At 45.6% G+C, this 18625-nt stretch overlaps 1 protein-coding gene across 1 annotated transcript in view; it reads right to left on the reverse strand.

Moving 5' to 3' along the window:
• Positions 1 to 4555: 4555 nt before the first annotated feature.
• sugct (succinyl-CoA:glutarate-CoA transferase) overlaps positions 4556 to 18625 on the reverse strand; it is a 44209-nt gene continuing 30139 nt past the window's right edge. The window contains exons 13-14 of the mRNA XM_018693313.2: positions 8141 to 8204; positions 4556 to 5126 (exon numbers count right to left, since the gene is read on the reverse strand). Coding sequence (XP_018548829.1) covers positions 4963 to 5126; positions 8141 to 8204 — 228 coding nt within the window. The 3' untranslated portion in view covers positions 4556 to 4962. The remainder of the gene's footprint in view (positions 5127 to 8140; positions 8205 to 18625) is intronic.

Consider the following 18625-nt stretch of genomic DNA (forward strand, 5'->3'; position numbering starts at 1 on the left):
ACAGGTGGGTTCCTCATAACTCCGCTGTGTTTCCCAGAGTTCCTCTTCTCTCGTCCTCCATGATGGGCAGCACCGCCTCCGCTTCAGGCCCAGAGATGCTGCATGTTCACGTCAACACACAACGAAGGGTTTATGTCGTATGCACAGCACCTAACTCATCCACTCATCCACTCATCCATCCATCCACCATCCATCCATCCATCAGCAGCTACCTCCAATAACTTCTAACTGTAGCTCTGCCCTGCAGAGGAGGAAGATGAAGATGATGAAGATGGTGATGATGATGAAGATGATGATGATGATGATGATGAAGATGATGATGGTGATGATGAAGATGATGATGATGATGATGATGGTGATGATGAAGATGATATGAAGATGATGATGAAGATGATGATGATGGTGATGAAGATGTTTTCCGTTGACTTCCTGCTGATCAGAGTGAGATCTGAGCGTCTCTGTTGAATCCATCTCGCTCTCGTTTCCTCCACAGAACCAGGAAGAGGGAAAAAAAGATGATGCTGCCACGGCAACCGAGAGTACACATCCTGTCCGACAGGAAGCGACAGGTGTGTGTGTGTGTGTGTGTGTGTGTGTGCTCGTCACACAGAGTGAAGTCTGTCTGATTATTGGCTACCAGCATACAGAGCAGTGCATCGTGGGTCGCGGCTGCTTTAATGTCAAATCCAGCTGCTGCAGCTGCACAACACCTCTCTCTCTCTCTCTCTCTCTCTCTCTCTCTCTCTCTCCTCTCCCCCCCCCCCCCCTCCCTCTCTCTCCCTCTCCATCCGGCCCACATCAGGAAGTGGTTTCCAGAGAAAATCCCGCTGGACGTCATATGAGGGAGTCCCGAGTAAGTGTGTGTGTCACAGATGCCTGTGTTTGTGTGTGTGTGTGTGTGTGTGTAGTGAGTGTGTCATAAACACCTCACACACTCACAGATGAACCTGCAACTCGTCCCCGTCACCCTCTGCTCTCTCTCTCTCTCTCTCTCTCTCTGTGTGTGTGTGTGTGTGATGCAGAATGCTCAGACAGGGAGTTTGAGTTTCACATCTGTCCCTGAACGTCACATCCTGTGTCAGCATGTAACTGAGACGACGTCCACAGCTGAAGTGCCCATGAGCAAGGTGTGTGTGTGTGTGTGTGTGTTCAGATCTCCTGTTCAATAACCGTTCTTCTTCTTCTTCTGCTCCCAGGAGTCAGCAATGATTCATGGCAGAGGAAAGAAGAAAGACGTTTTCTGTTTCAGGACTTTTCTCTAATCTTTGATTTTTAAAGAATAAAGAATCAGCAGTTATTTAAATGAAACCACTGAGCCGCTCAGAGAGGAAACGTCTGTGGAGCTGATGATGCATCAGGTAAAGAGTTAGTGATGTTAAAACACGATGAGATGTCTCACTCTGAGCCGATAATAAAACTGGAACATTTCTCTAACTTCCTAACATAATTCTTGACATTTTGTTCTTATGTTTCATCTTTGTGAGTTCACGAGGCTCCGAGCAGCTTTACAGGTGAACACACTGCAGCTTTCAGTGTGTATAACACAGCCCTTCAAAATAAAAGTATGGTTTATATCCACTGATGTGAAGTCAGACTGTGACCTCAGAGTCAGTGTTAGCAAATGTTATATTAGTCCCTGTCTCTCTCATATAACTGTGTCTGTGTTCAACATTAGGCTGGACAGAAAGCCTCTCGCTTCCTGCACGCACACACACACACACGCACACGCACACACACTCCAGATGTCGGGGAATAAGGGACACTTAAAGAGCTGGTGAGTTACGTACATCCGAATTTCTCTCACACACACACCGAGTTCAACACAGAGGCAGCCAACTGGGCGGCCGAGCATGACGAGAACAGGGAGAGAGAGAGAGAGAGAGACAAAAGAAAGAGAGAGGTCACTCCTCGCCCATAAAGACTCTGCAGCAGCAGCGTCTGTACAGAGCTTCCTGTTCTCGTCGACACAAACACAAACAAACGTGAAGAGTCTGCCGCAGTAAACGTCTCCTTTCTGTCCACCACTGTACACGTGGACAAAAGTATGTGGACAGCCTGTGTGTGTGTGTGTGTGTGTGTGTGTGTGTGCGCATCCTTCCACCAAACTCCATTAACCTTTCTTCACATTTTAGCCAAACCTGTCAACACTCTCCTGCTAAAAACACAAACAGGTTTCAGGCATTAAGGCGTAAAAATCAGACACAGTACCGATTTTCCTCCTCTCATATTTTAGTGAAATTTGTCAAAGCAGTTTTACTCTCCTGCTGGTAGAAATACAAACAGGATTCAGTTTGTAAAAACAGATCCTGTACGCTGACAGCTCCACCATGCCTCTCTCTGCAAACTCACAACAAATATCTTGCATCTGGATCTGCTTCAAACACACAGTGATGGCCAATCCTGTGATGCATGTGGAAGGATATTTTCATTCAGCTGAGAACATCAGCTCCTGCTCCTGCTCCAGATCCTGTATTTCACAAATCAGCTTCTCTCCACCAAACTCCATTCACAGGTTTTTACTCTCTCATCAAGCAACGCTCACACCCTGTCACCTCCAACACACACACACAGCATCGCCCTGACTTCACTCTGGACTGTGTCTTCTGGCAGATTTAGCCTTCATTACGACAGCACAGAGAGGAAAGTCATGGTCCCTGACTGGACTGAGACCAGACCTGAGGTTAAAGGACGAGCGTCTCTGTGGACTGAACCTCCTGCTGAGAGCTTTCATGACTCTACGACAACGTCCCACTGACAGACAGCAGCCATAATACACAGCATCCCAGTCGAGTGTAAAGGCTGTTCTACAGCAGACGTTTGTCTCTGAGAGGTCTGCTTCGTGTTTGTGCTCTGGAGGTTTTTGTGGCTTTTTTTGTTTGTGAGTTTTTTCTTTTCTTTTGATATAATTGTGGTCGTGTTCAGTGGGCGTCCATCATGTCGGTTTTTCATGAATTCTGCTTTTCAGGAGACAGTTAAAGGGCCAGTACACTCTGGATCCCATCACGGGTCCAGAAACACAAGAGTCTTCAGTGGTAGAAAAGAAGGATTTTTCAGATTTACCTTCCAGTAAGGAGTAATTAGATCTCCTTCCCTCAGGTGAGTTTATACTTTCAGTATTCCTCCAATTTTTATGAATGCCTGACTGACGGACATGTTTGGGTTTCCTCTGTAGCCTTACAGTCCTGGATCAGGTCTCAGAGGCCTCTGGGTCCATATTTCTAAGAGTGACTGCAGAGGAATCTCTTTAAAAACTCTCATTATTTGTTAAATCTAAAGCTGCAGATGTTTATTTAACTAAAGGTTTCAGTTCCCTTCAGAGCTGCTGTTGGGTTTTTATGTCATGACGTTCTGTAAGAGGTATCACTCCTCTCAGAAAAACCACATCTGATCCTGGAGCTCGTTGTTGGTTTTTGGACCGTGAGGCCTCAGTGAGCCCCCGGTTTGTGATGAATCACACCTGAGCCTCCCCCGCTCCTCCCTGAAAACTCAAATAAACATGTCAGCCTGCATCTCCCCCGACGACTCTGTCGCCGTCCAGATGCGTCACATTTCCTCGAATTCAGTAAACATCCCGTTCATTCGATTTATCCACTTTCTACCAGAGGATTTCTTCCCAATTAATCAAACTGTCAACCCACCTCTCCGACGACAGCAACGGCAGGCTCAGCGTTTCCTAGTTTACCCCAAGAGGAGCCAAGACATCAGCACGTACGGCAGGATGAATCAACCTGCTGGGAGTTTTTACTTCTGATGTGTCTCCATGTTTTGAGCGATGATCGGGAATTATTAACGTCAGAAACACGGTGCAGCCAATGTTTTCCTGCTCCCAGGATGATATCTGCAGATGAGGCTGCTCACTCAGCTGGTTTAGCTGGTGAACAGAGTGCAGCGTTTAGCAGCTAAAGAGCCAGAGACTTCTCTCAGGAGGAGGAGACCAAACACAGAGCTAAAAGAGGGACTGTGCTGTTTGTGGTAGAAGCTAATGTCAGATGTTGTGTTGTTGTGTTGTTCTGCTGACACCAAGTGGAGAAATTAAAGATTTATTAATGTGGCTTTGACTAAATGGAAACTATAAAGGACCAAGAACAGAACCCTGAGGAACTCCTCACCCTAACCCTAACTGCTCTCATCGTTTTTAGTGTGTGTAGCTTAATCTTCTCTCTTATTACCACAGTGTTGTTCAGTAATAAAAACACTACTCACCGAGTTAACAGCTGAGATCTGGGAACATGAAGGCATCACTAAAGAGACGACGTCAGACGGCTTCTTCCTCTGAGGCAGACGCTGCTTCAGTTAATGTTCTGAAACTTGCTGCAGATAAACATTCACACATCTAGATGTCTTATCAGTCAAATTTCAGCTATGACTGCTTCGACTGTTGGTGCGTTCAAGGGCACAACAACGAGTAGTGAAGCTGAAAATCCAACCCTGAGGAGAAAACCAAGAGAAAACACTGACACCGTGAAAAGGAGAAAAAAACGTGTCCTTGAATGCACCAGCTGATCAGTGAGACCTCAGTGTGACTGGAACACATCACTCAGCTCAAACGATCAGATATCATTTAGATTGTTTTATTCAAAAGCAGCTTTTCATAAAAACAGTTCATTGAAGTGCAATAAAGAATCATAACACGCAGTGAAGTGACAACTGAGAAGACGGGGAGTGTTCAAAGAGTTAGAGTCAGGTGTTTTACAGGTCAACAGATCAATATATCAAACACACTCACCACCTTTGTTCACCTGCACCTGTGCAGAACGTGATGTTTTCTGATGACTTCTGCTCAGTTTGTCGTAAACTCCAGACTTGAAAACATAGTGTGATGAAACTTCTTCATTTCAAAAATAATACTGATTACTGTTTTGTGTGTGTGAAAATCAAAGCTGTGGAGCTGCAGCCTGACTAAAGCTCAGATCTCTGATAATCTGTCTGAATCAATCACTCGGATCAATATCTCTCAGCCAATCAGGACACTGTGTTCTGGGCGACCGCCCGCGACTCCAGCAGCGTTTTAATGATGTCATCACTGTAGGACAAGGTGTCCCGCAGCACCTGCACAGTGTGCTGACCAATCAGAGGAGGAGGCGTCGGACCGCCGGGGGTGAAGCTGCTGAATCGAACCGCCGGACCTGAAGGACACAACAACAACCGGAGGAGAAATGTGATGTCATAACTCAGCGCCACCGTCAGGACAAACTGACAAACAGTAAAAGTAAAAGTACTCAGTTACTCAGAGATTACATGATGAGAACAACATTTCCCTCTGAGCTGCAGAGAGGAAACTGGATTACTGTTCACAGTCATCTTTGTTTTCATGTGTTCATCCCTCTGTTCCTCTGAGGAGTGACGGAGCTTCACTGCTTCACTCAGAGTGATAATGAAACATGGATGTAACTCGGAGCCAAAGGGACTCATTAAAGACACACAGGAGGAGGAGGAGGATGAAAGGATGAAGATGTCAGATGATGCCTCTGACCTTCATCTCTCTCTCTCTTTCTTCTTCTTCTCTCTAACCCGGTCGCTCTCTAACAGCTCCTTCTTTTTTCTCCTCCCTCCCTCTGTCGTTTCCTCCCCCAGGAGGAAAACATGTAGATAAAGCACCAGCAGAGAGGAGGATGAAATAAAGACCACAAGAATATTTAAAGGGTCACTTCACTCAAATTACAATAAGACAGTCTGAACCTCTGAGTTCACAGTGTTCCACATAATTGGGAACAAACTCTTTGACAGCAGCTCTCAGGTGTGATAACACCTGAATCTGAATCCTCCCTCCTCCTAGAGAACGAAGGAAACGAGGAGGGAAGGATGACAGGAAGCGAGGGAGGAGTGAGAGGAGCGAGGGAACAAACTGTTTATTTTGGGAAACTCACAACAATCAGCTGTTTTTTTAAAGAGCAGCACTAATGAGCTGAACTCTCACAGTCAGAGTGTGTGTGTGTGTGTGTGTGTGTGTGTGTGTGTGTGTGCGTCTGAGCCCACACGTGCATGGTCACACGAGCGTGTGTTTGTGTGTCAGCCTGCATGGTTTCATGCATGACTGTGTCTGTTTGTGTGTGTGTGAACAGTTTGTCTATTTTCAAACCATTAGCAACTGTTTTCCCCTTCAATGACGCTCAACAAGTGTGTGTGTGTGTGTGTGTGTGTGTGTGTGTGTGTGTGTGTGTGTGTGTGTGTGTGTGTAGGGGTGTCAGGGCAAATAATTAAGAATAAGATTATGTAACACGTCTATTCATTCACATTTATTCATCTTTATTTTTTCTGTCCTCCATCTCTGTTTGTTTGGGAAGGAGTCAAGGAAGGAAGGAAGGAAGGAGGGAAGGAAGGAAGGAAGGAAGGATGTAAAAATGTGGGTATATGAAGCAGAGAGAGGAAAGAAGGAAGGAGGTGAGTGTACGAGGGAGGAGAGGAAGTGTTTGAGTTTGACGTCATGAAAACAGGAAGTCGCCGTGCATCGAGTCATCGCGCTGGAAAACCAGGTGAAACTCAGCTCAGGTGTCAGGTGTCCATCACTGCACCTCTCTCTCTCTCTCTCTCTCTCTCTCTCTCTCTCTCTCTCTCTCTCTCTCTCTCTCTCCATCCGTCCGTCAAAGCTCATTCTTCTTCTCCAATTATATAACGTCAGCTGTCGTCTCTATTAATGGACACACTCTTCTTTTACTGTTTGTTAGGAGCTATTTCTTGGCTCTAAAACAACACACACACACACACACACACACAGCACAGTTGGGTCGGCCAATGAATGTTCTGAGCTGCACGTTTTCACGCTCAGTTAACCTCCAAGGTACAAAGAACACACACACACACACACACACACACACACACACACACACTCATGCGTCTGGTGTTGTTTACTAAACAAAGATGGAGAGAACAGGAACGTGAAGAAAAGGATATTGTTATGGCAGTGAATAGACTGACACACACACTGTGTGTGTGTGTGTGTGTGAGTCTCTGATGTGTCGTCCTCTGCTCCGACAGAAACACCTCGAACCTCCAAACTGCTCAGATCCTGATCTGATCCAGCATCTGTGGGATGATCCAGAACGAGCCGGGCTGCAGGTCCCGCAGATACTGGATCAGACTGGGGGATCTGGGAGGCTCTTTGTCCTTGTGTCTAACCTGAACTCAGTGTCTCTCCACCTCCTGTCCTCAGTCTGCTCCTCTGATGATCACATGTGGACAGTTAGAGGGACGATGCAGCGTTCAGAGTCAGAGAGGATTCTGGTTTCTACACTATCATCTCTCTGATCTCTCAGACTGGAGGGCAGCCGACAGTGAGAGGTGGAGGTGGTTTAGGTGGAGGTGGTTTAGATGGAGGAGGTTTAGGTGGAGGTGGTTTAGGAGGTGGTTTAGGTGGAGGTGGTTTAGGTGGAGGTGGTTTAGATGGAGGTGGTTTAGATGGAGGAGGTTTAGGTGGAGGTGGTTTAGGTGGAGGTGGTTTAGGTGGAGGTGGTTTAGGTGGAGGAGGTTTAGGTGGAGGTGAGGTCGAGATCCAGTTTTCATGTCGAAGTGAGTTTCAGTTTATTTTCTGAGAAAGTCTCTGTTAATGATCTGAACTGGCTCCACACACACACACACACACACACACACACACACACACAGTACCTGCCTCTGCTCATTATGGATGTCTTCCTGCTGGGTCACTCACACACACACACACACACATGTTGTAAGACAGATTACACTGTAAATACACAGTGGTTGACAAACAACTTCCTCTTAGTGGAAACACACTGAGATCCATCAAACCAACTGAGCAGGAGAGTCCCCACGGACACATGTGTGTGTTTCTATCTGTGTGTGTTTCTATCTGTGTGTGTGTGTGTGTGTGTGTGTGTGTGTGTGTTTGGCTGCTGAACAGGATCCTGTGGTTTTAATGAGAAATATTTGTTTGTGTATCTGCAGGGAAATTCATAACTGGGCCGTTCCAGGAGAGAGAGTGTGTGTGTGTGTGTGTGTGTGTGTGTGTGTGTGTGTGTGTGTGTGTGTGTCAGCAGGACATCCATAATGTCCCAATGCACAGAAAAACACCACTTCTTGGAAAATGTCATTTAACACGTTGGTGTCAAAGGCAGAAAGTTAAAGGTTAGAGAGAGGACAACTGTGTGTGTGTGTGTGTGTGTGTGTGTGTGTGTGTGCTGACCTGGTACAGAGATGCGTCCTGATGTTGGATGGTCCATCTCCTGTATGAGACCGTTGTGTTTCACCTGCAAACAAACATTAAACTCTGTGAAACAAACAAACGCTGTGTATCCCTCCTCCTTTGTTTGGTTTTTACTGAGACAGTTCAAATGAAACTTTATTAAGGAGATGTTTTTGAAGCAGTGGGCTCAGAGCTGAGTGAAGTGTTTCCACATCTCATCGTGCTCCATCTTTACTGTGACATCACTGCAGCACCTGTTCACACAACCAATCAGATGACTGATTTCAATCACATCCGTTTTTATTTGCAGGTGTTCCTGAACACAGCGTGACGGCTGCTCTGATGAGGTCTGAGGTCTGAGGTGGATTCAGGTTATGGAGAGAGGGTGTGTGTGTGTGTAAACATGGACTGATGGCGTCTCCTCCATCTCTCCGTCAGCACCACAGGGACGACACACACCAGCCTCTCAGCCTTTAGCTTGTCGTTACTCGTGTCTCTTATGTAATCGTCAGTTGTGGTTTTGGCAGCTCTACATTTAGACTTCCTCCTTCCTTTGTCTTCCATGAACTGGAGCTAATGATGATAAGTCACAGGGGGGGGGGCCAGGTCTCCTGCAGGAGGACACACTGATGATTTGAGTCTGGGGCAGTATATCAGGATGTACAGTAACAGTGGAGGACAGTTTGGAACAGTAGATAATCCTCTCTGGTAGGACATGTGACCCACCACAGCTTCCTGTTTCAATCAGAAGAAATCTTCAACAAAACATCACATTCAAGCTGAGTCCTTGTTTTCCAAAGTGCTGCACTGTTCCCACAATAATCCAGCTTCTCAGTGTCGTTCATGGTGACGAGGCTATAACCCGAGGTCACGTCTAAGGTTCGTATCTGAGGACGCAGGGCGACAGGACGTCCCACGATGCCGAACAAAGACGGTGGAGGCAGAAAGAGGAGTGGAGATGGAAATATCTCTGCTCTGATTATCCTGCTGCTCAGAGGTCATGTCAGGTTCACCAAGGTCACAGTGAAATCACTGAGCTCACGTCTGAGTCACCAACAGAGCGACTGCCATCAGAGTCAGCAGGGACGATTTTAGAAGAGAGGAAGGAGGAGAGAGGCTGACCCACACCGACACGCTCTGTCCCGGTCGACCTGACCTGACTCCAGGGCTCGCTGACCTGGAAGTTTCTGCATGTGGTGACACATTGAGACAAATCTTTCAATCGGGGGAGCAAACAAAGGGAACGCCACAGACAGGAAGCTGCACGCTGCTGTGATGACGCAGCGCAGCTCCGAGATCAATATAAATCACCTCTGATGAGAGACGGAGGCAGGAGGCTCAGGTCGGGATTTAAAGACAGAAAACAGCAGCTACAGCTTTCAGCGTCACGTGACGGAGGAATGAGATCACACACAGATTCAAGCTGCAGAGAACTGAACAGCAGAGCTCAGACAACCAGGAAGTTCATCAGTATCTACAGCCACTGCTTCACTAACTTACTGAGACATGAATACACAGCGAGCTCCAACACTAAACACTCTGTTCAGTAACATCTGAGGAAACCTGAAGAACAGGAGTCAGCTGGAACCAGCAAACACCAGGTGTGACCCACGACATCATCGCTGGGCGTGGCCTATTCTCCAGGTTAGAGAGAGAGAGCAGTTCTTCTTCAACACGTTGGACGGTTCATATCTAAACAGAGGTTGACGTTGGTTTACAGATTCCTGTGGTGTGAGAGGAGACGACCTCTCGTGAGAAGATTTTCCACCGTTCATTGAACTGAACCTGCAGCTTCTCCATCATCAGACTGAGACTGTTTCCCATCCACTCTCACAGCGTGGCTGCTGGAAAAAGTGGAGGATGTGAGTGTGTGTGGAAAAAACAGCCGGCACAAACATATGTCTTAATTTATATTACACACACTCTGCAGCGTGTGTGTGTGTGTGTGTGTTTCTATATGTGCTGGTATGTTTGCAGTTTAAAGGAAGAAAGAAACTGTTGGACAAAACTAAATAAATAACACAGATACAACCTGAACCCTGAGGAATGACACACACACACACACACACACACACACACACACACACACACAGTGTATCTCCAGGGGGGAACTTTAATAAGAGCCAAACTCTGATCGATGGCTTTAATTTAAACATCAAACAGGACACACGGTGCAGGAAGTCAACCAGTGCTAAACGAATTACACTGTGTGTGTGACTGCATGTACCTGTGCACACTGTCAGTGTGTGTGTGTGTGTAACATACATGCACTCAGGTCATAAACACATGTTCTGAAGGCAGAGCAGTGTGGACTTTGAACAGAGCTGCCTCTCTGTGGAAACCACAGGATCTGCCACTGTTTTTGGATTCATCACAGTTTCATGTTTGTGATGCCACAGTGACAGAGACTTTCATGGGAAGACATGGCGTCAGAATCAGATGTTCAGCAGCCTCGTCCTGCATTTCATCACGAGCCATAACCACAGCAGGAGCTGAATGTGTCGGCCTGCTTCTCAGCTCGACGCTTTAAACAAGAGTCAGCTTTTTTCTTTGCTGCTTTAAAATAAACAAGCAAAGCAGATAAATAACATGTGACATGTTATGCAGAGAGTTTCAGAGTTTCCTATGAACAGACCAAGGCTAGCTGTTTCCCCCCGCGTCCAGTCTTTATGCTAAGCTAACCAGCTGCTGCCTCCAGCCGACAGTTCAGAGTATTAAACCAGACCAGGATCGTTCTGGAACCGTGTCAGAACATGTTCTACCTGAGCTCCTGTACCTGTGACGTTTGGAGCAGCCAGCGTTGGTTCCTCTCCAGACCCAGCTCTGCCTGAACCAAACACTATCACAAATCAATATTCACACATCTGAAATATGACAGTTGATTCTCTGAGGCCTGATTCATGTTTTCACAACAAGAAACTGCAAGAAAACACAGGACACATGAGCTGGCTCCTCAGGCTGATGTACAGTGTGTGTGTGTGTGTGTGTCTGTATTTGTGCATGCGTGCATACAAGTGTAACAGTATGATTGCATGCATGTGTGTGTGTGTAATCCTATCTGCTTGTTATGCAGGGTATCATTACATCCATATGGTCATCACACACACACACACACACACACACACACACACACACCCTCTCTCTCTCTCCCTCTCTCTTTCCAAAGGTCAAACGTTAAACATTTTGTTGAACTCTCAGTTTCATTTTAAATAAAGTAAATAAGTAAATAAACGTATGGATTCTTTAGGAAACTGTTTCTCAGTGAAGAGGAAACAGGGAATAGTGAACGTTGTTGTGTGAGGCTGTTTTCAGACGTGATTTAATGAATCCAACATCATGTTGTTATTTATCCTCCAGGAACTGTGAGAACACGAGCTGTGGTTCATCTGTGTCGAGCTTAGCGCTGTTAGCTTAGCTTCAGCGGGAGAAACTCCCAAAGAAACAGAGACACAGCCACAGCATGTGCTGCATTCAGTCCTGTTTACAGAGACTGTCTGACACTAACTTCATCTTTAATATCTCTGCTTTTATTTCCTTCAGAGAGGTTTTCTCTTCTGACTCTACTGAGTCTGTAGATACACACACATGCTGCGGAATCACTTCCTGTGTGTTGGGACACATGTCGTGTGTTTGACACTAATATAAATGTTGTGGCTGCACAGTTTAAAGCTTCACCTGCCTGGCATGTGTGTGTGTGTGTGTGTGTGTGTGTGTGTGTGTGTGTGTTTTGTGGTGGTGGAAAAGGAAAAGCCCCAAAAACCCCAGAAACACAGAGAGAGTCTGCAGGCAGTTATGAGTCCTGATCAAAAGACACGCACTGATCACAGAACAGTTCTGTGGTTTTCGTCCACGTGCCTCCTCTTCCCCTGCACTTCCTGTTGCCTTTATTTCCTTCCTGCTCTCTCTCCACCTGTCAGCGCTGACCAATCAGGAGCAGACCTGAGCCGAGGAAACATCAGCTGAACTCCTGTCATCCCTCCATCAACTTCTCCATCACTGAGGCCGACTCAGACCATGACTTCTTCACCCCTCTGCTCTTCCACATCTTCCTACGCCTCCTCTCCCTCACCATCACCCCCCCCCCCGAGTCTTTGAAGCGAGCTGTGGCAGTGCATTAAGTCGACTAACCAGCGCCCATGGGAGCCATCCAGGCTCACTGTTACATCATGTTACTGCAACATCAAGGAGAGGAGGAGGACGGAGTGTGTGCAGCAGCAGGATGTATGTAGAGCTGTGTGTGTGTGTGTGAAGATCTGAGGTAGCCTGAACCTGCTCTCTGTTTGACCTCCACAATCAAAGCAGCTTCTGAATATCGCAGCGTTTTCATTCCTGTGAAGTGTCGGAGCCGTTTTTTTTCTTCCATATACGGCCTCATATCAGCTCGATAGGATTTTTCAGATGTGTTACATAAAGCTGCAGCCTGGATGTTAAAGGTCCCGGGTGATTTGGTTTTTCATGATTTCAGCTCATGACATGAATAATGCTCTTCATCGTGTTCTGTAAATGAGTGTGTTTCAGTTGGAGAAATATTTATTTCTAACTTTGAAGAGTAAAGCAGTGATGTGTCAAACTGAAGGAGTCATGACTTCCTGTTCAAACACATCCTAAAATAACATCAGAGACTCATGTATCACAGCCTTTTAACAGTGACAGTTGTGTTTCTGAAGCCATATTACAAAATGTTATGTCTGTCACAAGACTTTACAGAAAGGTTTGGCATAAACTCTATTTGGAAAAAGATGAGGTTCAAGTCATCTGAGCAGCAAGAGCCTCAGAAACCTTCTATTTCAGCATCGTCCGGGTTTTATTTTCCACAAATCTTTGCAATCGGTGCAGTATTGAGAAAATGATGGATAGGATTCCTACAGAGATAGAAGAAGATCCTTTTAGTTTAACCAGAAACATCTCTATATATCACTACCAGACATTTTTACTGGGAGCTGCTGGAATACTACTGCCTCCATCTGTTCAGTGTGTCTGTGTTACTGTGGGGTACTTTTACTTCAGTAAAGTAACTGATTACTGAAAGTCACATGACAAAGTTACAGCTACCTTTTAGAGAAAAAGGAGGAAGGCTGAAAGTTGGTGCTCAGAAATCTCTTGGTCTCAGAATCAAAAAGTCAAGTCTGTAATATACCGTCTTACCACTGTGCCCTGTTTGTAAATGGAGCACTAAAGTTACAGAGTGCATTTTAACAAGCTTAGAAAGTTTCTTCTCCTCCTGCTTGTTATTTACGTATTTGATTGCCAGTGATGACCAATTAACAGCCAAGGATCAATGACATGAAATGAGATCACTCACAGAGTTTAAACAGATTCAGTCAGACAGAGATCCTCTAAACAGAGATCAAACGTTTATGAATTCCTTTAAGGGAAAAAAAAAAACATCTACATTTAGTTTTCCACACCTCCATGACACATGTTGTGTGTTTCCAGGCTGTTGTTGCATCTAAACAGCATCCATCCTCTCTTGGTTTTGCATTCAAGAGGATCTCCTGTTTGTAATTTGGGCTTTTTGTTTCTCAACAATTTCACCACAAGCTCATTTTAAACTGGACCCACCTGTGGATTTGCATGGCGGGCAGCGAGCGGAGTCTAAGTTTACATCTGGTGCATTCAAAACAAGCTGAGGGGAGACACGGATATGGTTTCCGTGAATGGCTGTGGATTGAGGGTACGGCCACATTTGCATTGGATTTTCCTCAGAGTAATTCGTCAGTGGAATTTCAAAAACAGAGCGGTCCGAAAGGCTTCCTCACGAGTCAGCTGAGGCAGGGAGACATTTACCTGGGTTCAGAGGATCCAAATGCTTCAAATGAATAAGAATACTTCAGCTTTACAGACAGTTTTAACTTCCTAACACAGTGAGTACCTGGCACACCTGGGTCAGGATGTCTGTTTATTATCTTTACGCAGACGATACTCTGTTTTACAGTGAGACAAGTCAAATCTGCTGTTGGTGGTATTCGGTTAATATTGTTGAATAATTATTATCTCTATCTCTGGTGACAGTTTAGTGAAAGGCAAGGTTCTTCTGCTCATTCCTAAATCCTTGTTTAGTTTTTATTATGTAATATTCCTGAGCAGTGAAGCCTGAAAAAAATGACAGTAGTTTTTAAATAACTACAGATTCCAGCTTTAACACTGGAACTCTTCTATTAAATCTGAATTTAATTTGTGCAGCTTTTCTGAAGCTGAACAAATGTTTTTTGTGAGCAGGGCCGACCCTCAGCTCTGTTTCCACCTGCAGCATCTCTCTAGTAAACAAGCGTCATGTGGCTGTTTGCTCAAAGCTCTCGTGATCGTCCATCTACCAGCCAGGTGGTATCACCTCCTCCTCTGCTTCATTTGCATCAGTGCTGCTGTGCAGTCAAACCAGGAAGACATTACACGACTCAGCTGCTTCTGGTTGTTACATAAACACATTTGAACCCTCTGACCTTCACCAGAGAGCAGCTGGGTGCTAAGAGGTTAAAAATGAAGCGTATTCTTCAAACAAAATGTTTTCTTTCTGCTTAACAAACGAGGTACTGCACCAGCATGCTAACCACCTAGCATGCTTGCTAACTAGCCAACATCAATTTCTCAGCAATTGTGTTTTCTGGTTTATCAAAGTGCTTCAGTGAATGTGGTGTAACCACAGAGACACACACAGACAGCTAATGAAGCAGCCATGTAAACAGGCTCAGTGCATCAGGATCAGCTGGTTATGACACAAACCATACAACAGAGTTCCTGGTCTGATCCCTGCCCAGGACCTTTGTAGCACGTCCCTCTCTCTCTTCCTGTCCACATCGCCACTGTCACTATTTTGACCTGGTGAAAAGTCAGATGGAGAACATGAGTGTCTGAACCAAAGACGAACCGACGCTGCCATCCACGTGTCCAAAACACAACAAGAGGCAACAGTGGAAATAAATTCCTTCTGAAACAAAAAGGTTGTTGGAGTTGTAGAAGTCACGCACACACACACACACACACCACACACACACACTCCTGTGTGTTTCTGTGAGTTTGGGTCTGTGTGTTTAAGTTTGTATGAAGTGGAAACTTTGGCATGTGGGATGTGTGTGTTTTGGATCGCAGAGTTGCCCATATGGAGGAAAAGTGGGGGAGTGTAGATTAACAGTGTGTTTGTGTATTACTGCGTGTGTGTGTGTGTGTGTGTGTTTGAGCAGCTGTGTTCCAGGTGTGCAGCAGGACAGTAACCTCCTGTCAGCAGGGAGCTGTTCAGGAGCAGCAGACAGTGTTAACTCCCACTGATGAAAACAGCCAAATATGATTTCATAGTTTAATCCCAAACGTCGGCGCTCTGAGAGAAGGTGACACTGACAGGTTCTGTAAGACGACACCTGACCAACGACAGAGATAAACGAGCCTCACGTCTCATCAGAGATTAACTGAACTCGGGCCGACTCATCTACTTCAGCTGCAGCCAATCACTTCCTACATCTCCCAGAATGCCTTTGAACAGCATCCAGGTTCGAGGCGTAGCTGAGGGGAAGTCCACAAAGTCAGGAGTCACCGGAAAAAACACAACTTTGTGTCTGTGGTTTGGAAACATCTCCAAAGCAGCGAGTTCAGTTTCATATAAAAAACAAAGGGATGAACCCACAGAGGTCAAATAAAAAGTCACATGTCCATTCTGCTCAGCCTGAACGGCCTTCAGATGGTTAGAAATCATTATAGTTTGACTTCCCAGAGTAAATAAAGGTTAAGAAAACAAATCAACACCGTTAACAACAAACAGCGTTTTTCCCTCCTAAAATCTAAATTAAGCAATTTAATTTACGCACATGTGGCAGAAATTTCTTCATCTGCCCAAAATAAGAAACGTGACGACATCTGCCTGTGACTGTTCATTGTTCAGTCAAACACTAACAGACTTACTACAAACTCCAGTAAATGTAAGAATGAAATCATCAGCATGTTGTTTGTTGTCCAGCACTTTTCTGTTGTGGCTGTACTGAACACTACAGCCTGTAGGGGGCGCTGGCAGGACATCAGACTGCCACTGATGTCAGATTTAGTTCTGAAATATTTTTCATTTCTCAGGCTTCACTCTGCGTCTGCAGTTTTAACAGGAAGTTCATAAAAACATAATGATGACCTGCAGGCCATGGACGGATGGATGGAGGAGGTGAAGGAGAGGTGAGAGGTGTCTGATGCAGATCCCTGCTCACAGAGTCCACAGAGACGGGGCTGATAAACTCATAAAGTCAGCATGAACGCGGCGCTGATCCAGGGTTTGAGGAGGATAAAGTTGTTTTCCAACAGTTCAGAGGTCAAACTGATTTTTACAGAGGCTTTGACGTTTCATCACAGACCTGCTTCCAGCCCCGAGACTCTCAATAACATCTAAATCTCTGCGAAGCCGACACGAACACGGAGATATAAGAGGAAGACAGCTGCACATCAGTCAGTCAGAAACAAGACACCGAGGACGTACGTCCAGTGACGATCCAAACAAACAAACACAATGAAATGATAAAAGACCAGGTTCACACTCGAAGCACTGACAGACATCATGTGTTTGACACCTGTCCTGCAAAGTTTAATGTGTGTTTTAATGGACGGTTTCTACGCCTAATAAGGTCACACACACAAGGTGTGTGTGTGTGTATATATATATATGTATAATCCAACCAGTCACAGCTCTGTGCTGACTTATTATAAAGAGGAAACAGGAAATAAAAACAAACAGACGAGGGAGGGAGGAGGAGACAAGAAGAAGAGAAACAAGGAGAGGAGGAGAGGAGAGAGGAGAGAGGAGAAGGAAACAAGGAGAGGAGGAGAGGAGAGAGGAGGAAACAAGGAGAGGAGGAGAGGAGGAGAGGAGGAGAGGAGAGAGGAGAGAGGAGGAAACAAGGAGAGGAGGAGAGAAACTGCAGCTGAGTGGATTTTTATGAATGAAAGTCAGAGCAGTAAAGGTTTATTACACCAGAAAATGACAGTGTGTGTGTGTGTGTGTGAGTTTTCCATATGTGGGTCTCAGTAACACACACACACACACACACACACACACACACACACACACACACTCTTTGGCTCTGTTCCCTGGACTGCGGAAGTTTTCCGGAAAACAGACAAATCCCTGCTGCGCTCCAGTTGTTTCAACCTGTGGCTGTGCAGGTGTGTGTGTGTGTGTGTGTGTGTGTGTGTGTGTGTGTGTGTGTGTGTGTGTCAGGTAACAGTGTGTGGAACTTTATGAGTCCAGAAGAAGCTAAGTTCATCTTCAGTCCACTTTGTTTTCTGAATGAAAGGAGGTTTTTACAGCTCTCTCCTGAACAACTCTGCCATCTCTCCATCTCATCTCTCCATCTCATCTCTCAATCCCTCCGTCTCTCAATCCCTCCTTCCATCCCTCCATCCTACAAAACGTCTGGTTTCTGGTGGAACTAAATGAGACACAGATGTGACTCCATCAGGCCTCTAAATAAAAATAACTCATCCAAACACTTCACTTCTGTCTCTCTCCATCTTTTCTTTCATCTCTCCTTTCAAATGCATTTTGGTATTTTAGCTCATTAGCTGCTGGCTTCATTCACAGTTACATAAAAGACGTTTCAGCTCCTGAAAATGTCCAAAAATAACATCTGAAATACCAGCGGCTGTCCACATTCTCTCCCTCTCCCTCTGCTTTTGTTTGAAACTCTGTCCATTCCTGATTATTATCCGTCTGTTTATCTCTCGTTCTCTCCGAGTGTCACCGTTTAATTGGACGCCCTCCTCCTCCTCCTCCTCCTCCTCCTCCTCCTCCTCCTCCTCCGTCCCCATGGGAAAGTATGCAGACACATTTTGATTTGATTATGGCTCACAAACCAAACTATGCTCCGTCGCATTCCAGCTCTGACAAACAGACCATCTGAGGAAATGGCAGAGCAAGGCACCGATCACGGCCGGGGTCGAGGGTTTGATTCCCTCTGCAGTCACAGGTATTCAGTCCACAGGTCAAAGGTTATTTTTCACTGTTTAAAAACAGCTTTAACAGCTGTGTTCAGTCGCTAATCCTCAGCTGTGTCTGAGCTGTCCGGCTCTCCTCACGTCCAATCAGTCCGTTAATGAGCCGATCAGATTCACTTCCTTCACCGTCTCCCTCCTCTCACAGCAGCAGAGGTGGTGCACAGACGCCCTCTGAAGGCAGTCACATGTCACTACACCACACACTTTCTGTCTCCCTGTTAAATCAGGGTTGGAAGCAGGGTGGGGTCTGACAGAAGAGGATGATGGGTACAGGGTCGATAACAAACTTCAGCTAGCTTAGCTTAGCACAAACACTGTGAACAGGTGGAAACTGCTAGCCTGGCTCTGTCCACAGAATCAGGGAGAAATGTAACTTTATATAAACACTAACCAGCCACATGAGAAACATGCCGAAGCTAATCGATAATAAAGAATCAATAAGAATCAGGTCTGAGGCTCGTAAAGACGCCTCAGTGGAGACTGTTTTACTTCTTATAATCTAATTCATCTGGTGCTTTATCA

This window comes from Lates calcarifer, unplaced genomic scaffold (genome assembly GCF_001640805.2).
Source record: "Lates calcarifer isolate ASB-BC8 unplaced genomic scaffold, TLL_Latcal_v3 _unitig_3770_quiver_731, whole genome shotgun sequence".
NCBI classification, from domain to species: domain Eukaryota; kingdom Metazoa; phylum Chordata; class Actinopteri; family Centropomidae; genus Lates; species Lates calcarifer.